Source organism: Musa acuminata, chromosome BXJ3-3 (assembly GCF_036884655.1).
Source record: "Musa acuminata AAA Group cultivar baxijiao chromosome BXJ3-3, Cavendish_Baxijiao_AAA, whole genome shotgun sequence".
Lineage (NCBI taxonomy): Eukaryota > Viridiplantae > Streptophyta > Magnoliopsida > Zingiberales > Musaceae > Musa > Musa acuminata.
Window position 1 is genome coordinate 29,050,708 of NC_088351.1, and position 23,782 is coordinate 29,074,489.

At 29.1% G+C, this 23,782-nt stretch overlaps 1 protein-coding gene across 1 annotated transcript; it reads left to right on the forward strand.

Annotated features, from left to right (window-relative positions):
• Positions 1-21,590: 21,590 nt before the first annotated feature.
• On the forward strand, positions 21,591-23,653 carry LOC135633665 (carboxyvinyl-carboxyphosphonate phosphorylmutase, chloroplastic-like). Its single transcript, XM_065143409.1, has 7 exons — positions 21,591-21,858; positions 21,947-22,020; positions 22,355-22,437; positions 22,517-22,541; positions 22,671-22,690; positions 22,775-22,924; positions 23,029-23,653. Exons 1-7 carry the CDS (start codon positions 21,647-21,649, stop codon positions 23,383-23,385), a joined length of 921 nt encoding a protein of 306 aa, XP_064999481.1. The 5' UTR covers positions 21,591-21,646; the 3' UTR covers positions 23,386-23,653.
• Positions 23,654-23,782: the final 129 nt, after the last annotated feature.

A 23,782-nucleotide genomic window follows, 5' to 3' on the forward strand; every position in this document is an offset into this window, starting at 1 on the left:
AAAGAGTAGCTGGTGACAGGGTAAGATTAAGGATTGGGATGACTATATTTGACATTAAGGACTTTGGCCCAAATTCAAGTATCCCTCTTTAGAGTAGGCAAGGCTCATAAGACCTACTAAGCCACCAAAATCTTTACGGCTACACACCCAATTCCAGCCTAAAATGTATATTTTATTCTGAGATCCACAAGCCTTTGGATGTGCCAACTGGAACTGGAGAAGAAAAAAACGAGATAGAGAGAGTTAGAAAGGAAGAATCTCTCTCTTATTTTTTAAATTTTTTTTTTATTTTTTATAAGTATTTATACTTTTCTTTTCTCTCTCGTTTTTGCATGATAGAACTTTGTCTATTTATGGGTCACATATGAGAGTTACAAAACTCAATTGTTAAGGTTATATTCATATATTTTTAACATATATAACCTATCTAATTTATTATTAATTTATTATTTTCATAACCTTTTTTTTTATAGTGATCTTTATTATGGAATAACATCTCTATTCCTAGAAAGTTCTAGAGTTATAATTGTTTTTTTCCATGTAATCATGAGAGAGATTTCAATTCTCTCTTTTAATTAAGTTTAATTCTCTTAACACCCTCTATTAAACTTAATTTATTTTTATCACACATTCCAAATGATGTATTCATCTTAAAAAATGTCTCCAAATTAAAGGACTTGGTGAAAATATATGCAACTTGATCACCAAATTTATTGTAGTCTAATGGAACTTCCATCTCCTTAATTTGATCACGAATAAAATGATAATGAATATCAATATTCTTGTTTCAATTGTTGAAAGACTTGATTCCTGAACAATGCAATCGATAACTTGTTATCAACATTAATCTTTATAGCTTGATCTTATGCATAATTGACTTTATTCAAGAGTTTTATTGGGCATATAGCATGATAAAAATATGATGATATTGCTATATATTCCGCTATATATATATATATATATATATATATATATATATATATATATATATATATATATATATATATATATATATATATATATATATATATATATATATATATATATATATAACACTACAATGGATTGTTTCTTCAAATACAAAATGAAAATGGTGTCGCCTATATATAAAAAAAAATCGACGGTACCTTTTTGATCTTCTAGAACTCTACTAAATATAGCCAATAAATAAAAAATTATTAGAAAATAAATATTATAAACCATGAGTTATGGTACCTTTGATATAATATAAAATTCTTTAATGGCCTTCATATGTGTCTATCTTAGTTCTCTCATAAATCAGTTTAATAATCAAATTTCATATAAAATATTCAGTCTTAGACAAGTTGAGTATCTCAAGCTTTTTACTGAGCTTTTGAAATGAGTTGGATTAATTATATCACCATCATTCTGTCTTAAAAGTTTGATATCACATTCAACCAGTGTACCAACTGGTTTATAATTTTTCATCTTAAATCTTTAAAAAACCTTCTTTGCATATCGTTTTTGTGAAATGAACATACATTATTTATTTTACTCACTTCGATACCAAGGATGTAAAGACAGTATCATCTATAAACAAAAATAAGTAAGATATCTCTAATTTTTGTTTATCTTTTTGTACAAAGTACAATATCATCTCTAAAGTTAGTGTCCAAGCCTCAAGTGTCACAACTATAAGAAGTCCTTCACATAAGTCTTTAAATATTATATCACATCATAGTTAATAGTTAAGGTAAATAATCTATCATTTAACATATTCACCTATGCAATTAAATGATTTGTGTTGTTTTTAATAAATAATTATTTATCTTTCATATGAGTATCATCACATAAGTCTTTAAATATTATATCACATCATAGTTAATAGTTAAGGTAAATAATCTATCATTTAACATATTCACCTATGCAATTAAATGATTTGTGTTGTTTTTAATAAATAATTATTTATCTTTCATATGAGTATCATCACATAATAAATATTTAAAAAAATTATTGGCTTTCATCTTTGAATCTTAATATTAAGATGTTACCTTTATCTCACCAAAGTAGATTTGTCCATTCCTAGTTTCATCAAACTCTATGAATAAATTTTTGTAATCACACATATGCTTATTAGCTTTAGTGTCCAAGTTCCACTTGATTTGTATGATGATATTTTCTTCTTTACGGGCTAGTATGAAAAAAGAATCTTCTTTCTTCTTTTCAACTTAATTGTTTTTGTTATAATAGCGTTCATAAGAGTATTGATCTTTTTTTTTTTATAATAATCGCATGCAACTTTGGAATAATTATACCTTTCGCCTCTTATATCTTCTCTTTCTTATTTTTATTTTGGATTATGATCTTTTTTATTATTTCTTCCTCTTTCTCCTTAATCATATCCTCTATAATGACCAATAGCCTCTTTCACATCCTCGGCCTTTTCGACAACCACGATCACTTGAGCTTTCATTTTTTTCTTACAAAGTGAGCTTTGAACTTATTCCAAAGCATTTGATTGTTTTATTTATTAAATATTCATATGCTTACAAAAAATCTATTAACTCATTAATAGTCATTTGGTCTAAATTCTTTGAGTAACATAAACTTTTCATGTAGTGACTAAAATACTTTTTTGATCATACATATATTTTCTAGATTCTCATTATTTATTCTTAGTTCATTAACAATAGTAAAAACTTATAAAATAATCACACATATGCTTATTAGCTCTAGAGTCCAAGTTCCACTTGATTTATATGATGATATTTTCTTCTAAGAAAAAAGAATCTACTTTCTACTTTTCAACTTAATTGTTTTTGTTATAATAGCATTCACAAGAGTAATGATCATTTTTTTTTTGTAATAATCATATTCAACTTTGGAATAATTATACCTTTCGCCTCTTATATCACCTCTTTCTTATTTTTATTTTAGATTTTGATCTTTTTTATTATTTCTTCCTCTTTCTCCTTAATCATATCCTCTATGATGACCATAGCCTTTTTTACATCCTCGGCCTTTTCCACAACAACGATCACTTGAGCTTTCATTTTTTTCTTTCAAAGTGAGCTTTGAACTTATTCGATAGCATTTGATTTTTTTATTGATTAAATATTCATATGCTTACAAAGAATCTATTAACTCATTAATAGTCATTTGGTCTAAATTCTTTAAATAACATAAACTTTTCATGTAGTGATTAAAGTGCTTTTTTAAACATACAAATATTTTCAAGATTCTCATTATTTCTTCTTATTTGATTAACAATAGTAAAAACTTATAAACTAATTACACATATGCTTTCTAGCTCTAGTGTCCAAGTTCCACTTGATTTGTGTGATGATATTTTCTTCTTTACGGGCTAGTAAAAAAGAAGAATCTTCTGTCTTCTTTTCAACTTAATTGTTTTTGTTATAATAGCATTCACAAGAGTAATGATCTTTTTTCTTTGTAATAAGCGCATTCAACATTATAATAATTATACCTATCGCCTCTTATATCTTATCTTTCTTATTTTTATTTTGAATTTTGATCTTTTTTATTATTTCTTCCTCTTTCTCCTTAATCATATCCTCTAGGATGACCATAACCTCTTTCAAATCCTCGGCCTTTTCCACAACCACGATCACTTGAGCTTTCATTTTTTTCTTTCAAAGTGAGATTTGAACTTATTCCATAGCATTTTATTTTTTTATTTATTAAATATTCATATACTTACAAAGAATCTATTAACTCATTAATAATCATTTGATCGAAATTCTTTGAGTAACCTAAACTTTTCATGTAGTGATTAAAGTACTTTTTTGATCATAAATATATTTTCTAGATTCTCGTTATTTCTTCTTAGTTGACTAACAATAGTAAAAACTTATAAAATAATCACACATATGGTTACTAGCTCTAGTGTCAAAGTTCCAATTAATTTGTATGATGATATTTTCTTCTTTACGGGCCAGTAAGAAAAAAGAATCTTCTTTCTTCTATTCAACTTAATTATTTTTGTTATAATAGCATTCACAAGAGAATGATCATTTTTTTTTTGTAATAATCGCATTCAACTTTGGAATAATTATACCTTTCGCCTCTTATATCTCATCTTTCTTATTTTTATTTTGGATTTTGATCTTTTTTTATTATTTCTTCCTCTTTCTCCTTAATCATATCCTCTATGATGACCAATAGCCTCTTTCACATCGTCGACCTTTTCCACAACCAGGATCACTTGAGCTTTCATTTTTTTCTTTCAAAGTGAGCTTTGAACTAATTCCATAGCATTTGATTTTTTTATTGATTAAATATTTATATGCTTACAAAGAATCTATTAACTCATTAATAGTCATTTGGTCTAAATTCTTTGAGTAACCTAAACTTTTCATGTAGTGACTAAAGTACTTTTGTGATCATACATATATTTTCTAGATTCTCATTATTTCTACTTAGTTGATTAACAATAGTAAAAACTTATAAAATAATCACACATATGCTTACTAGCTCTAGTGTCCATGTTCCACTTGATTTGTATGATTATATTTTCTTCTTTACGGGCTAGTATGAAAAAAGAATCTTCTTTCTTTTTTTCAACTTAATTGTTTTTGATATAATAGCATTCACATGAGTAATGATCATTTTTTTTTTCGTAATAATCGCATTCAACTTTGGAATAATTATACCTTTCGCCTCTTATATCTCTTCTTTCTTATTTTTATTTTGAATTTTGATCTTTTTTATTATTTCTTCCTCTTTCTCCTTAATCATATCCTCTATGATTACCATAGCCTCTTTCACATCCTCGGCCTTTTCCACAACCACGATCACTTGAGCTTTCATTTTTTTCTTTCAAAGTGAGCTTTGAACTTATTCCATAGTATTTGATTTTTTTATTGATTAAATATTCATATGCTTAAAAAGAATTTATTAACTCATTAATAGTCATTTGGTCTAAATTGTTTTAGTAACATAAACTTTTCATGTAGTGATTAAAGTGCTTTTTTTATCATACATATATTTTTTAGATTTTTATTATTTCTTCTTAGTTGATTAAAAATAGTAAAAACTTATAAAATAATCACACATATATTTACTAATTCTAGTATCCAAGTTCCTCTTGATTTGTATGATGATATTTTCTTCTTTACGGGCTAGTAAGAAAAAAGAATCTTCTTTATTCTTTTCAACTTAATTGGTTTTGTTATAATAGCATTCACAAGAGTAATGATTTTTTTTTTTTTGTAATAATCGCATTCAACTTTGGAATAATTATACCATTCGCCTCTTATATCTTCTCTTTCTTATTTTTATTTTGAATTTTGATCTTTTTTATTATTTCTTCCTCTTTCTCTTGTTGACCATAGCCTCTTTTACATCCTCGGCCTTTTCCATAACCACGATCACTTGAGCTTTCATTTTTTTTTTTTTAAGTGAGCTTTGAACTTATTCCATAGCATTTTATTTTTTTTTTATTAAATATTCATATGCTTACAAAGAATCTGTTAACTCATTAATAGTCATTTGGTATAAATTGTTTGAGTAACCTAAACTTTTTATGTAGTGATTAAAATACTTTTTTGATCATACATATATTTTCTAGATTCTTATTATTTCTTTAGTTGACTAACAATAGTAAAAACTTATAAAATAATCACACATATGCTTACTAGCTCTAGTGTCTAAGTCCCACTTGATTTGTATAATGATATTTTCTTCTTTACGGGCCAGTAAAACAAATAATCTTCTTTCTTTTTTTCAACTTAATTGTTTTTGTTATAATAGCATTCACAAGAGTAATGATCATTTTTTTTTGTAATAATCGCATTCAACTTTAGAATAATTATACCTTTCGCCTCATATATCACCTCTTTCTTATTTTTATTTTAGATTTTGATCTTTTTTATTATTTCTTTCTCTTTCTCCTTAATCATATCCTCTATGATAACCATAGCCTTTTTCACATCCTCGGCCTTTTCCACAACAACTATCACTTGAGCTTTCATTTTTTTCTTTCAAAGTGAGCTTTGAACTTATTCCACAGGATTTGATTTTTTTTATTGATTAAATATTCATATGCTTGCAGAGAATCTATTAACTCATTAATAGTCATTTGGTCTAAATTCTTTAAGTAACATAAACTTTTCATGTAGTGATTAAAGTGCTTTTTTAATCATACAAATATTTTCAAAATTCTCATTATATCTTCTTAGTTGATTAACAATAGTAAAAACTTATAAACTAATTACACATATGATTTCTAGTTCTAGTGTCCAAGTTCGACTTGATTTGTGTGATGATATTTTCTTCTTTATGGGCTAATAAAAAAAAGAATCTTCTTTCTTCTTTTCAACTTAATTGTTTTTGTTATAATAGCATTCACAAGAGTAATGATCTTTTTTTTTTTGTAATAAGCGCATTCAACATTATAATAATTATACCTATCGTCTCTTATATCTCCTCTTTCTTATTTTTATTTTGAATTTCGATTTTTTTTATTATTTCTTCCTCTTTCTCCTTAATCATATCCTCTATGATGACCATAGCCTCTTTCAAATCCTCGGCCTTTTCCACAACCACGATCACTTGAGCTTTCATTTTTTTCTTTCAAAGTGAGCTTTGAACTTATTCCATAGCATTTTATTTTTTTATTTATTAAATATTCATATACATACAAAGAATCTTTTAACTCATTAATAATATTTGATCGAAATTCTATTAATAACCTAAACTTTTCATTTAGTGATTAAAGTACTTTTTTGATCATACATATATTTTCTAGATTCTCAATATTTTTTCTTAGTTGACTAACAATAGTAAAAACTTATAAAATAATCACACATATAGTTACTAGCTCTAGTGTCAAAGTTCCAATTAATTTGTATGATGATATTTTCTTCTTTACGGGCCAGTAAAAAAAAAGAATCTACTTTCTACTTTTCAACTTAATTGTTTTTGTTATAATAGCATTCACAAGAGTAATGATCTTTTTTTTTTTTAATAAGCGCATTCAACATTAGAATAATTATACCTATCGCCTCTTATATCTCCTCTTTCTTATTTTTATTTTCGATTTTGATCTATTTTATTATTTCTTTCTCTTTCTCCTTGATCATATTCTCTATAATGACCATAGCCTCTTTCAAATCCTCGACCTTTTCCACAACCACGATCACTTGAGCTTTTATTTTTTTCTTTCACAGTGAGCTTTGAACTTAGTCCATATCATTTGATTTTTTTATTTATTAAATATTCATATATTTACCAAGAATCTATTAACTCATTAATAATCATTTGATCTAAATTCTTTGAGTAACCTAAACTTTTTATGTAGTGATTAAAGTACTTTTTTGATCGTACATATATTTTCTAGATTCTCATTATTTCTTCTGTGTTGACTAATAATAGTAAAAACTTATAAAATAATCACACATATGCTTACTAGCTCTAGTGTCTAAGTCCCACTTGATTTGTTTAATGATATTTTCTTCTTTACGGGCCAGTAAAAAAAATAATCTTCTTTCTTCTTTTCAGCTTAATTATTTTTGTTATAATAGCAATCACAAGAGTAATGATCATTTTTTTTTTTGTAATAATCGCATTCAACTCTTATATCACCTCTTTCTTATTTTTATGTTAGATTTTGATCTTTTTTATTATTTCTTCCACTTTCTCCTTAATCATATCCTCTATGATAACCATAGCCTTTTTCACATCCTCGACCTTTTCCACAACAACGATTACTTGAGCTTTCATTTTTTTCTTTCAAAGTGAGCTTTGAACTTATTCCATAGCATTTGATTTTTTTATTGATTAAAAATTCATATGCTTACAAAGAATCTATTAACTCATTAATAGTCATTTGGTCTAAATTATTTGAGTAACCTAAAATTTTCATGTAGTTACTAAAGTATTTTGTGATCATACATATATTTTCTAGATTTTCATTATTGCTACTTAGTTGATTAACAATAGTAAAAACTTATAAAATAATCACAAATATGCTTACTAGCTATAGTGTCCAAGTTCCACTTAATTTGTATGATGATTTTTTTTTTTTACGGGCTAGTAAGAAAAAAGAATCTTCTTTCTTCTTTTCAACTTAATTGTTTTTGTTATAATAGCATTCACAAGAGTAATGATCCTTTTTTTTTTGTAATAAGCGCATTCAACATTATAATAATTATACCTATCGTCTCTTATATCTCCTCTTTCTTATTTTTATTTTGAATTTTGATCATTTTTATTATTTCTTCCTTTCTCCTTAATCATATCCTCTATGATGACCATAGCCTCTTTTAAATCCTTGGCCTTTTCCACAACTACGATCACTTGAGCTTTCATTTTTTTCTTTCAAAGTGAGCTTTGAACTTATTCCATAGCATTTTATTTTTTTATTTATTAAATATTCATATACTTACAAAGAATCTTTTAACTCATTAATAATCATTTGATCAAAATTCTTTGAGTAACCTAAACTTTTCATTTAGTGATTAAAGTACTTTTTTTATCATACATATATTTTCTAGATTCTCATTATTTTTTCTTAGTTGACTAACAATAGTAAAAACTTATAAAATAATCACACATATGGTTACTAGTTCTAGTATCAAAGTTTCAATTAATTTGTATGATGATATTTTCTTCTTTACGGGCAAGTAAGAAAAAAGAATCTACTTTCTACTTTTCAACTTAATTGTTTTTGTTATAATAGCATTCACAAGAGTAATGATCTTTTTTTTTTTTTAATAAGCGTATTCAACATTAGAATAATTATACCTATCGCCTCTTATATCTCCTCTTTCTTATTTTTATTTTGGATTTTGATCTATTTTATTATTTTTTTCTCTTTCTCCTTAATCATATTCTCTATGATGACCATAGCCTCTTTCAAATCCTCGGCCTTTTCCTCAACCACGATCACTTGAGCTTTTATTTTTTTCTTTCACAGTGAGCTTTGAACTTATTCCATAGCATTTGATTTTTTTATTTATTAAATATTCATATATTTACAAAAAATTTATTAACTCATTAATAATCATTTGATCTAAATTCTTTGAGTAACCTAAACTTTTTATGTAGTGATTAAAGTGCTTTTTTGATCGTACATATATTTTCTAGATTCTCATTATTTCTTCTGTGTTGACTAGCAATAGTAAAAACTTATAAAATAATCACACATATGCTTACTAGCTCTAGTGTCTAAGTCCCACTTGATTTGTTTAATGATATTTTCTTCTTTACGGGCCAGTAAAAAAAATAATCTTCTTTCTTCTTTTCAACTTAATTATTTTTGTTATAATAGCATTCACAAGAGTAATGATCATTTTTTTTTTTGTAATAATTGCATTCAACTTTAGAATAATTATACCTTTCGCCTCTTATATCACCTCTTTCTTATTTTTATTTTAGATTTTGATCTTTTTTATTATTTCTTCCTCTTTCTCCTTAATCATATCCTCTATGATAACCATAGCCTTTTTCACATCCTCGACCTTTTCCACAACAACGATTACTTGAGCTTTCATTTTTTTCTTTCAAAGTGAGCTGTGAACTTATTCCATAGCATTTGATTTTTTTATTGATTAAATATTCATATGCTTACAAAGAATCTATTAACTAAGTAATAGTCATTTGGTCTAAATTCTTTGAGTAACATAAACTTTTCATATAGTGATTAAAGTGCTTTTTTAATCATACAAATATTTTCAAGATTCTCATTATTTCTTCTTAGTTGATTAACAATAGTAAAAACTTATAAACTAATTACACATATGCATTCTAGCTCTAGTGTCCAAGTTCCACTTGATTTGTATGATGATATTTTCTTCTTTACGGGCTAGTAAAAAAAGAATCTTATTTTTTTTTTTAACTTAATTGTTTTTGTTATAATAGCATTCACAGAGTAATGATCTTTTTTTTTTTTTGTAATAAGCGCATTCAACATTAGAATAATTATACCTATCGCCTCTTATATCTCCTCTTTCTTATTTTTATTTTAAATTTTGATCTATTTTATTATTTCTTTCTCTTTCTCCTTAATCATATTCTCTATGATGACCATAGTCATTTTCAAATTCTCGGCCTTTTCCACAACCACGATCACTTGAGCTTTCATTTTTTTCTTTCAAAGTGAGCATTGAACTTATTCCATAGCATTTGATTTTTTTATTTATTAAATATTCATATACTTTCAAAAAATCTATTAACTCATTAATAATCATTTGATCTAAATTCTTTGAGTAACCTAATCTTTTCATGTAGTGATTAAAGTACTTTTTTGATCGTACATATATTTTCTAGATTCTCATTATTTTTCTTAATTGACTAACAATAGTAAAAACTTATAAAATAATCACACATATGGTTACTAGCTCTAGTGTCCAAGTTCCACTTAATTTGTATGATGATATTTTCTTCTTTACGTGCTAGTAAGAAAAAAGAATCTTCTTTCTTTTTTTCAACTTATTTGTTTTTGTTATAATAGCATTCACATGAGTAATGATTTTTTTTTTTTGTAATAATCGCATTCAACTTTGGAATAATTATACCTTTCGCCTCTTATATCTCCTCTTTCTTATTTTTTTTGTATTTTGATCTTTTTTATTATTTCTTCCTCTTTCTCCTTAATCATATCATCTATAATGACCATACCCTCTTTCAAATCCTCAGCCTTTTCCATAACCACGATCACTTGAGCTTTCATTTTTTTTTTTCAAAGAGAGCTTTGAACTTATTCCATAGCATTTGATTTTTTATTGATTAAATATTCATATACTTACAAAGAATCTATTAACTCATTAATAATCATTTGATCTAATTTTTTTGAATAACGTAAACTTTTCATGTAGTGATTAAAATGCTTTTTTGATCATACATATATTTTCTAGATTCTCATTATTTATTCTTAGTTGACTAAAAATAATAAAAACTTATAAAATAATCACACATATGGTTACTAGCTCTAGTGTCCAAGTTCCACTTAATTTGTATGATGATATTTTTTTTTTTATGGGTCAGTAAGAAAAAAGAATCTTTTTTCTTCTTTTCAACTTAATTGTTTTTGTTATAATAGCATTCACAAGAGTAATGATATTTTTTTTTTTTGTAATAATCGCATTCAACTTTGGAATAATTATACCATTCGCATCTTATATCTTATCTTTCTTATTTTTTTTTGGATTTTGATATTTTTTATTATTTCTTCCTCTTTCTCCTTAATCATATCCTCTTTGTTGACCATAGCCTCTTTCACATCCTCGGCCTTTTCCACAACCACGATCACTTGAGCTTTCATTTTTTTCTTTCAAAGTGAGCTTTGAACTTATTCAATAGCATTTGATTTTTTTTTAATTAAATATTCATGTGCTTACAAAGAATCTGTTAACTCATTAATAGTCATTTGGTATAAATTTTTTGAGTAACCTAAACTTTTTATGTAGTGATTAAAGTGCTTTTTTGATCGTACATATATTTTCTAGATTCTCATTATTTCTTCTGTGTTGACTAACAATAGTAAAAACTTATAAAATAATTACACATATGCTTACTAGCTCTAGTGTCCAAGTCCCACTTGATTTGTATGATGATATTTTCTTCTTTACGGGCCAGTAAAAAAAAAAATCTTCTTTCTTCTTTTCAACTTAATTGTTTTTGTTATAATAGCATTCACAAGGGTAAAGATCAATTTTTTTTTGTAATAATCGCATTCAACTTTGGAATAATTATACCTTTCGCCTCTTATATCTCATCTTTCTTATTTTTATTTTGGATTTTGATCTTTTTTATTATTTCTTCCTCTTTCTCCTTAATTATATCCTCTATTATGACAATAGCCTATTTCACATCCTCGGTCTTTTCCACAACCACGATCACTTGAGCTTTCATTTTTTTCTTTCAAAGTGAGCTTTGAACTTATTCCATAGCATTTGATTTTTAATGATTAAATATTCATATGCTTACAAAGAATCGATTAACTCATTAATAGTCATTTGGTCTAAACTCTTTGAGTAACTTAAACTTTTCATGTAGTGATTAAAGTACTTTTTTAATCGTACAAATATTTTCAAGATTCTCATTATTTCTTCTTAGTTGATTAACAATAGTAAAAACTTATAAACTAATTACACATATGTTTTCTAGCTCTAGTGTCCAAGTTCCACTTGATTTGTATGATGATATTTTCTTCTTTACGGGCTAGTAAGAAAAAGAATTTTCTTTCTTTTTTTCAACTTAATTGTTTTTGTTATAATAGCATTCACAAGAGTAATGATCTTCCTTTTTTTTTTTAATAAGCATATTCAACATTAGAATAATTATACCTTTCGCCTCTTATATCTCCTCTTTCTTATTTTTATTTTCAATTTTGATCTATTTTATTATTTCTTTCTCTTTCTCCTTACTAATATTCCTTATGATATCCATAGCCTCTTTCAAATCCTTGGCCTTTTCCACAACCACGATCACTTGAGCTTTCATTTTTTCTTTCAAAGTGAGCTTTGAACTTATTCCATAGCATTTGATTTTTTTATTGATTAAATTTTCATATGCTTACAAAGAATCTATTAACTCATTAATAGTCATTTGGTCTAAATTCTTTAAGTAACATAAACTTTTCATGTAGTGATTAAAGTACTTTTTTAATCATACAAATATTTTCAAAATTCTCATTATTTCTTCTTAGTTGATTAATAATAGAAAAAACTTATAAACTAATTACACATATGCTTTCTAGCTCTGGTGTCCAAGTTCCACTTAATTTGTGTGATGATATTTTCTTCTTTACGGGCTAGTAAAAAAAAGAATCTTCTTTCTTCTTTTCAACTTAATTGTTTTTGTTATAATAGCATTCACAATAGTAATGATCTTTTTTTTTTTGTAATAAGCGCATTCAACATTATAATAATTATACCTATTGCCTCTTATATCTCCTCTTTCTTATTTTTATTTTTCTTATTTTTATTTTGGATTTTGATCTTTTTTATTATTTCTTCCTCTTTCTCCTTAATCATATCTTCTATGATGACCATAGCCTCTTACAAATCCTCGGCCTTTTCCACAACCACGATCTCTTAAGCTTTCATTTTTTTCTTTCAAAGTGAGCTTTGAACTTATTTGATAGCATTTTATTTTTTTATTTATTAAATATTCATATACTTACAAAGAATCTAGTAACTCATTAATAATCATTTGATCAAAATTCTTTGAGTAACCTAAACTTTTCATTTAGTGATTAAAGTACTTTTTTGATTATACATATATTTTCTAGATTCTCATTATTTCTTTATAGTTGAATAATAATATTATAAACTTATAAAATAATCACACATATGCTTACTAACTCTAGTGTCCAAGTCCCACTTGATTTGTACGATGATATTTTCTTCTTTACTGGCTAGTAAGAAAAAAGAATCTTCTTTATTATTTTTAACTTAATTGTTTTTGTTATAATAGCATTCACAAGAGTAATGATAATTTTTTTTTTGTAATAATCGCATTCAACTTTGGAATAATTATACCTTTCGCCTCTTATATCTCATCTTTCTTATTTTTATTTTGGATTTTGATCTTTTTTATTATTTCTTCCTCTTTCTCGTTATTTATATCTTCTATGATGACCATAGCTTATTCCACATCCTCGGCCTTTTCCACAACCACGATCACTTGAGCTTTAATTTTTTTCTTTCAAAGTGAGCTTTGAACTTATTCCATAGCATTTGATTTTTTTATTGATTAAATATTAATATGCTTACAAAGAATCTATTAACTCAGTAATAGTCATTTGGTCTAAATTATTTTAGTAACATAAACTTTTCATTTAGTGATTAAAGTACTTTTTTAATCATACAAATATTTTCAAGATTCTCATTATTTCTTCTCTATTGATTAACAATAGTAAAAAGTTATAAACTAATTACACATATGCTTTCTAGCTCTAGTGTCTAAGTTCCACTTGATTTGTTTGATGATATTTTCTTCTTTACGGGCTAGTAAAAAGAAAAATCTTCTTTCTTCTTTTCAACTTAATTGTTTTTGTTATAATAGCATTCATAAGAGTAATGATCTTTTTTTTTTTGTAATAAGCGCATTCAACATTAGAATAATTATACCTATCGCCTCTTATATCTCCTCTTTCTTATTTTTAATTTGGATTTTGATCTTTTTTATTATTTCTTCTTCTTTCTCTTTAGTCATATATTCTATTATGACCATAGCCTTTTTCAAATCCTCGGCCTTTTCCACAACCACGATCACTTGAGATTTCATTTTTTTCTTTCAAAGTGAGCTTTGAACTTATTCCGTAGCATTTGATTTTTTAATTTATTAAATATTTATATGCTTACAAAGAATCTATTAACTCATTAATAGTCATTTTGTATAAATTCTTTAAGTAACCTAAACTTTTTACGTAGTGATTAAAGTGCTTTTTTTATCATGCATATATTTTCTAGATTCTCATTATTTCTTTATAGTTGACTAACAATAGTAAAAACTTATAAAATAATCACACATATGCTTACTAGCTCTAGTGTCCAAGTCCTACTTGATTTGTACGATGATATTTTCTTCTTTACTGGTTAGTAAGAAAAAAGAATCTTTTTTATTCTTTTCAACTTAATTGTTTTTGTTATAATAGCATTCACAAGAGTAATGATATTTTTTTTTTTGTAATAATCGCATTCAACTTTGGAATAATTATACCTTTCGCCTCTTATATCTCATCTTTCTTATTTTTATTTTGGATTTTGATCTTTTTTATTATTTCTTCCTCTTTCTCCTTAATTATATACTCTTTGATGACCATAGCCTATTTCACATCCTCGACCTTTTCCACAACCACGATCAGTTGAGCTTTCATTTTTTTCTTTCAAAGTGAGCTTTGAACTTATTCCATAGCATTTGATTTTTTTATTTATTAAATATTCATATGCTTACAAAGAATCTATTAACTCATTAATAGTCATTTGGTATAAATTCTTTGAGTAACCTAAACTTTATATGTATTGATTAAAGTACTTTTTTGATCATAAATATATTTTCTATATTCTCATTATTTCTTCTTAGTTGAGTAAAAATAGTAAAAACTTATAATATAATCACACATATTCTTACTAGCTCTTGTGTTCAAGTCCCACTTGATTTGTATGATGATATTTTCTTCTTTACATGCCAGTAAGAAAAAGGAATCTTCTTTCTTCTTTTCAACTTAATTGTTTTTGTTATAATAGCATTCACAAGAGTAATGATCTTTTTTTTTTTGTAATAAGCACATTTAACATTAGAATAATTATACCTATCGCCTCTTATATCTCGTCTTTCTTATTTTTATTTTGGATTTTTATCTTTTTTATTATTTCTTCTTCTTACTCCTTAATCATATCTTTTATTATTACCATAGCCTCTTTCAAGTCCTTGTCCTTTTCCACAACCACGATTACTTGAGGTTTCATTTTTTTCTTTCAAATTGAGCTTTGAAACTTATTCCATAGCATTTGTTTTTTTTATTTATTAAATATTCATATGCTTTCAAAGAATCTATTAACTCATTAATAGTCATTTGGTCTAAATTCTTTGAGTAACCTAAACTTTTCATGTAGTGACTAAAGTACTTTTGTGATCATACATATATTTTCTAGATTCTCATTATTTCTACTTATTTGATTAACAATAGCAAAAACTTATAAACTAATTATACATATGCTTTCTAGCTCAAGTGTCCAAGTTCCACTTGATTTGTATGATGATATTTTCTTCTTTACGGGCTAGGAAAAAAAAGAATCTTCTTTCTTCTTTTCAACTTAATTGTTTTTGTTATAATAGCATTCACAAGAGTAATAATCTTTTTTTTTTGTAATAAGCGCATTCAACATTAGAATAATTATACCTATCGCCTCTTATATCTCCTCTTTCTTATTTTTATTTTAGATTTTGATCTTTTTTATTATTCCTTCCTCTTTCTCCTTGATCATATCATCTATGATGACCATAGCCTCTTTCAAATCCTCGGCCTTTTCCACAACCACGATCACTTGAGCTTTTATTTTTTTCTTTCAAAGTGAGCTTTGAACTTATTCCATAGCATTTGATTTTTTTGTTGATTAAATATTCATATACTTACAAAGAATCTATTAACTCATGAATAATCATTTGATCTAAATTCTTTGAGTAACGTAAACTTTTCATGTAGTGATTAAAGTGGTTTTTCGATCATACATATATTTTCTAGATTCTTATTATTTGTTCTCAGTTGACTAAAAATAATAAAAATTTATAAAATAATCACACATATGGTTACTAGCTCTACTGTATAAGTTCCACTTAATTTGTATGATGATATTTTCTTCTTTACAGGTCAGTAAGAAAAAAGAATATTTTTTCTTCTTTTCAACTTAATTGTTTTTGTTATAATAGCATTCACAAGAGTAATGATAATTTTTTTTTTTGTAATAATCACATTCAGCTTTGGAATAATTATACCTTTCGCCTCTTATATCTCCTCTTTCTTATTTTTATTTTGGATTTTGATATTTTTTATTATTTCTTCCTCTTTCTCCTTAATCATATCCTCTATGATGACCAATAGCCTCTTTCCCATCCTCGGCCTTTTCCACAACCACTATCACTTGAGCTTTCATTTTTTTTCTTTCAAAGTGAGCTTTGAACTAATTCCATAACATTTGATTTTTTTATTGATTAAATATTCATATGCTTACAAAAAAATCTATTAACTCATTAATAGTCATTTGGTCTAAATTATTTGAGTAACCTAAAATTTTCATGTAGTTACTAAAGTATTTTGTGATCATACATATATTTTCTAGATTTTCATTATTGCTACTTAGTTGATTAACAATAGTAAAAACTTGTAAAATAATCACACATATGATTACTAGCTCTAGTGTCCAAGTTCCACTTGATTTGTATGATAATATTATCTTCTTTACGGGCTAGTAAGAAAAAAGAATCTTCTTTCTTTTTTTTAACTTAATTTTTTTTGTTATAATAGCATTCACATGAGTAATGATATTTTTTTTTTTTGTAATAATCACATTCAACTTTGGAATAATTATACCTTTCGCCTCTTATATCTCTTCTTTCTTATTTTTATTTTGAATTTTGATCTTGTTTATTATTTATTCCTCTTTCTCCTTAATCATATCCTCTATGATTACCATAGCCTCTTTCACATCCTCGGCCTTTTCCACAACCACGATCACTTGAACTTTCATTTTTTTCTTTCAAAATGAGATTTGAACTTATTCCATAGTATTTGATTTTTTTATTTATTAAATATTCATATGCTTACAAAGAATCTATTAACTCATTAATAGTCATTTGGTCTAAATTGTTTTAGTAACCTAAACTTTTTTTTCATGTAGTGATTAAAGTGCTTTTTTGATCATACATATATTTTTTAGATTCTCATTATTTCTTCTTAGTTGATTAAAAATAGTAAAAACTTATAAAATAATCACACATATGTTTACTATCTCTAGTGTCCAAGTTCCACTTGATTTGTATGATGATATTTTCTTCGTTACGGGCTAGTAAGAAAAAAGAATCTTATTTCTTTTTTTCAACTTAATTGTTTTTGTTATAATAGCATTCACAAGAGTAATGATAATTTTTTTTTTGTAATAATCGCATTCAACTTTTGAATAATTATACCATTAGCCTCTTATATCTCCTCTTTCTTTTTTTTTTTGGATTTTGATCTTTTTTATTATTTCTTCCTCTTTCTCCTTAATCATATCCTCTATTATGACCATAGCTTCTTTCACATCCTCGGCCTTTTCCACAACCACGATCACTTGAGCTTTCATTTTTTTCTTTCAAATTAAGCTTTGAACTTATTCCATAGCATTTGATTTTTTTATTTATTAAATATTAATATGCTTACAAAGAATCTATTAACTCATTAATAGTCAATTGGTATAAATTGTTTGAGTAACCTAAACTTTTTATGTAGTGATTAAAGTGCTTTTTTTATCATACATATATTTTCTAGATTCTCATTATTTCTTCTTAGTTGACTAACAATAGTAAAAATTATAAAATAATCACACATATGCTTACTAGCTCTAGTGTCCAAGTCCCACTTGATTTGTATGATGATATTTTCTTCTTTACGGGCCTGTAAGAAAAAAGAATCTTCTTTCTTCTTTTCAACTTAATTGTTTTTGTTATAATAGCATTCAAAAGATTAATGATCCTTTTTTTTTATAATAATCGCATTCAACTTTGGAATAATTATACCTTTTGCCTCTTATATCTCCTCTTTCTTATTTTTATTTTGGATTTTGATCTTTTTTTATTATTTCTTCCTCTTTCTCCTTAATCATATCCTCTATGATGATCATAGCCTATTTCACATCCTCGGCCTTTTCCACAACCACGATCACTTGAGCTTTCAATTTTTTCTTTCAAAGTGAGCTTTGAACTTATTCTATAGCATTTGATTTTTTTTATTTATTAAATATTCATATGCTTACAAAATATCTATTAACTCATTAATAGTCATTTGGTCTAAATTCTTTGAGTAGCCTAAACTTTTCATGTAGTGACTAAAGTACTTTTGTGATCATACATATATTTTATAGATTCTCATTATTTCTACTTAGTTGATTAACAATAGTAAAAACTTATAAACTAATCACAAATATGCTTACTAGCTATAGTGTCCAAGTTCCACTTAATTTGTATGATGATATTTTTTTTTTTACGGGCTAGTAAGAAAAAAGAATCTTCTTTCTTCTTTTCAACTTAATTGTTTTTGTTATAATAGCATTCACAAGAGTAATGATCCTTTTTTTTTTTTAATAATCACATTCAACTTTGGAATAATTATACCTTTCGCCTCTTATATCTCCTCTTTCTTATTTTTATTTTGGATTTTAATCTTTTTTATTATTTCTTACTTTTTCTTCTTAATCATATCCTCTATGATGACCATAGCCTCTTTCACATCCTCAGCCTTTTCCACAACCACGATCAGTTGAGTTTTTATTTTTTTCTTTCAAAGTGAGCTTTGAACTTATTCCATAGTATTTGATTTTTTTATTGATTAAATATTCATATGTTTACAAAGAATTTATTAACTCATTACTAGTCATTTGGTCTAAATTCTTTGAGTAACCTAAACTTTTCGTGTAGTGATTAAAGTACTTTTTTGATCATACATATATTTTCTAGATTTTCATTATTTTTTCTTAATTTATTAACAATAGTAAAAACTTATAAAATAATCTGAAATAGTTTTAAACTTATTCATTTGTAATATTTTAAATTTTCTCATATTTTCTCAAGGTTACTTTCGTCTAACCCCTGGTAAATGAGGAAGAGCATCTTCTTGTCTTTTTTCATCATATCTTTCAAGAAATCTTTTTAGCTTAAAGATGAGATCATCTTGAGACTCCTTATAGCCTCTCTCTATCACCTCTTATATATCTTGTGATTCAAACAAGATCTTCATTTGTATGTTTCAATTTTCATAGTTGTGTTATGTAATGTGACGCATTTGAAGTTGCATGCTATTAGTTATTTTAATTCAGCTCTGATACTACTTTAATAGGAGAAAGAAAAGATAAGATAAAGAAAGTTAAAGAAAAAGAATTGAGGGATAAAATAAAAGGTAAACTAATTTTTTTATTTCTTATAAATAAGTCTCTACACTAATATTTTCTCTCTCTCTCTCTCTCTCTCTCTCTCTCTCTCTCTCTCTCATGATAAAACTCATCTATTTATAGAGTCAAGTTATAAAACTCAATTATTAAGATTATATTCATATATACACATGTAATTGATCTAATTTACTAGTATTTTATTATTTTCATAATCTCATTCTTCATAGTAATCTTTCTTATACTATAACCACTTCATTCTCATTAAATTTTAGAAGTTATAATTATTTTTCCCCATGTGATTTGATCATGAGATATGTTTCAATTATTTCTTTTAATTAAACTTAATTCTTTTAACATCAACTAGACTACTAAAACATTGTTCACCAATAATAAGAATGATAAAATGAAAATATAATTTATTTGAAAAATTAGAGTAATTTTACATGCATGCCAATGCACCACTTGAGCCTCAAAAATTTTCTCTACTGCAATACTTAGGTTTATGCCTCCCCCCAAAAAAAAGAACAGAAAACACAAGCATTAATTGGGAGTAAAAAAAAGCTTGGAAAGTTGGCGTTGATAATTGGCCCCAAAAAAAATACAATTCATACTAACAAATGCTTCCTCAATTCAATTAAGCATTCATTGCATGCAATATCAGGTTAACAAGAAAAAGCTTCACGTCTTCGACACTCTTTGATCCCCACACAAACCAAAAACAAAAGGTTATTAGGGTTTGTCTTTTTGGTTAAAGTATCCCTAAACTTTTCACATGTACAACTTCAGCTCAAAGAAGAGAAACAAAGAAAGATGGACACAAAGCAACTCCACAAGAGGATTACATATACGTGATAACTCCATAGAGCTTAATTAATAGTCTTTTACTTATACTACACAAAATATTATCTTACTGTTTTCCTCCAAAGTTCCAGTCGATAAGTTCTCTCCAAGATCTGATCTCACACTTGAGTTCGACAGATCTGCTTCATGGAACAGCCACCTAACGTTAGCACTTGTTTATTTGGAGATTGATCTTTTAAACGTGGATCTTGTCGTACTCACCTGTTCAGCCGCACCGTCCAAGTTTATAGAGAGAGAGAGAGAGAGAGAGAGAGAGAGAGCTGGCATTCTTTCATTGCAAGTGCACGAGACTCAAGTAGACTGCATGATGGTCGAGTGAGGACAGCATGATTCGACATAGTTTAACGTAGGGATAAACGTAGCATACGCCATACAGGCTGTCTACATCACGTTGTGCAGCCCTCCATGAATCACATGGTAGATCTTAGGATGGGCATCACGATCACCAACATCACCCCCAATTAGAAATTGGACACGCTACTTGACGCCATCGAGAGGCTCTTTCATTCGATCTGGTCTACAATCATATTCAATTTCCATTGTTTCCAGTTATCACGCATACAGCCGATAGGAGCAATAAGTTATGCGATGGATGCGAGGAGACATGATTAAATACCAACACAATACGTGTATTTACAGGCTGGTGAGATCATATCGTGCATGGTTCCATGAATCACATGTTGCAGCAAGGGATCTATTTGTCGTAGGTGACATCGTGATGGATCTACCGCGACTGTCGGTGTCCGGACCTCCACCATGTGCCTCCGCTCATGCAGCCACGGTACGCAGTCGAGGGTGCGTGATGGGATTACGTCTCTGGTAACTGTACCGTACCGTGGTTGGAGGATCCGATGACCTCGGTTGTGGGTCCCGAACTGGCTCAGAGTCGTCGATGACCGCATGGCCAGGTTGGCGCGTCGGGGACAGTCGATTGGTCTCCTTGCGTATACTATTCCTTCCCACGCGAGATTTCACGTTTAATAAAAGGGTTCACACTCATGCCGCCTCGTGGGGCATCGGACGGACAACATAAGATCCTGTTCGAGCACGAAAAGATCTCTGCCGTTGGCCTCGGCCTGCTTGGCAGCTTACGGTTAGGCGGAGTGCGGACCCCGTCGCTCATCCCTCGGTGCCCCCTATAAATCCGAGCCCCCTCGCTCCGCTCTTCCTCCAAGTCCAGCGCTCACCAGCATCAGGAACTCGGACCGGCAGAGATGGCGAACTCCACAGTGAGCGTGGCAGTGAACGGCCCCAGGAAGACGCGCATGCACCGCCTCATCGAGGAGGAAGGCATCGTGCTGATGCCGGGGATCTACGACGCGCTCTCGGCGGCCGTCCTCCAGAGCTTGGGCTTCCGCGCCGGCTTCATCTCCGGCTACGCCGTCTCCGCCTCCCGCCTCGGGATGCCCGATATCGGCCTCCTCACGTATGTCTCTCTTCCTTTCCGTACCAGTGCGCCTATTACGTTTCCTTCGTTCCTTACGACCCTTTCTTTCTTGGTGGAATAATCACAGACCGCCGGAGATGGCGGACGCAGCTCGAGCTATTTGTGCCGCGGCTCCTAACGTTGCCTTCATCGTCGACGCTGGTACTGATCTTGTTAATTATCTCCTTGTCGAGAACATTTTCCAGCTTTCATTTTTGAGAATGCTGGAAAGGTCCACTTTCTTGGCTCAACCGAGTTGAGCTAAAATTGTCATCAAAAGTCAATTTTTGATGTTTTAGAATATGGATATTCCCAAAATTATGAAAGATGAACACAATCAGAAGATTGAATGAAATCGGATAAATTAAGGGTGAAATAAAAATGTTAGCTTTCTAATTGTAGGAACATTAACTTGTTGAATTTGCTAATCACATGAATTGTATCTCAACTTGTCAAAGCATACTAACATTTCAACTAAATTTATATGATGTTACAGACACGGGAGGTGGCAACGCTCTCAATGTGCAAAGGACTGTTAGAGATTTTATGACTACTGGTGCTGCTGGCTTGTTTCTCGAGGTACGCGGAGAACTACAGTCTTCTCTGACCTGTTCTATATCTCAGAACTAACTTCTTTCTTCTTTCACATTGATTCCAGGATCAAGTTTGGCCGAAGAAGTGCGGTAAGAGAACATCGATCTTTTAACTCTCAGATCTTTCTGGTTTCTGTCTGCTACTATGTATACTTTGAGTTGTTTTCTATGGAATCCATCCATCTCACTGGCATTTTTCTCTGTTTCTCTGGCAATCAGGACATATGCAGGGTAAACAGGTACGACTGAGCTGGGAAACGTACATCAACTCTTCTTACATTATCCCACTGTATATAATATGCATTAAACTGCGCTTATGTTAGGTGATACCTGCTCATGAGCATGCCGCAAAGATAGCAGCCGCAAGAGAAGCCATTGGGGACTCTGACTTCTTTCTCATCGCTCGAACTGATGCTCGTGCAACCGCCGGTGGCCTATCTGACGCCATTGCACGGGCTAACCTCTACATGGAGGTATCCATCGATTACTCTGTTTATTCAAATATCGATCGATTGAAGCTCCAATTCCGTCGGATAGGCTTCTCTGACGAGCATACTCTCTGCTCGACCTTGTGCAGGCAGGAGCAGATGCTTGCTTCGTGGAGGCACCGCGGAGCGACGACGAGATGAGGGAGGTCTGCAAGCGTACCAATGGTTTCAGGGCTGCCAACATGCTGGAGGGCGGGTACACCCCCCTGCACACGCCACAAGAGCTCAAGGAACTGGGATTCCACCTCATAGTGCACTCCACCACCGCCGTCTACGCGTCGGCTCGCGCGTTGATCGACGTCCTCAAAGTGATGAAGGAAGAAGGCACCAGCAGAGACCAACTCCACAAGCTTACTACCTTCGAGGAGTTCAACAGTTTGATCGGACTGAAGAAATTAAACGAGATCGGAGCCCGATACGACAAGTTCCGAGTTCCCCCGAACTGAACGCATGAAGGATCACAGCAGCAATGGCATAGTTCATGGAATTCGTTTCGGGAAAATAAGTAGTCTACTCTTGTAGAGGCGTCTTCTAAGTTTTAAGCTGCCTCCGTTCGGTGTGGTCTTAAGCTACTCTTGTGAGAGCTTGTCTTCCTGTCGTTTTTGTTGGGGTGTAGTAATGGTTGCTTGCTTTGGTCTTGTCGTTGGTCCATCATTGAAGCTGCAGCACGCTTTCGGTATTTTCAATAAGAATCAATAAAATGAGCTTATGATACCCAATCGATTCCAATAGCATGTCTAATCCATGTTTTGTCGTGATTGTGACACATCAAGAGCTCCAAATTTGGACGGAAATAAGGCCTCAATGCTCCCAAATTGCTTATCCTCCGGCACATAACGACGA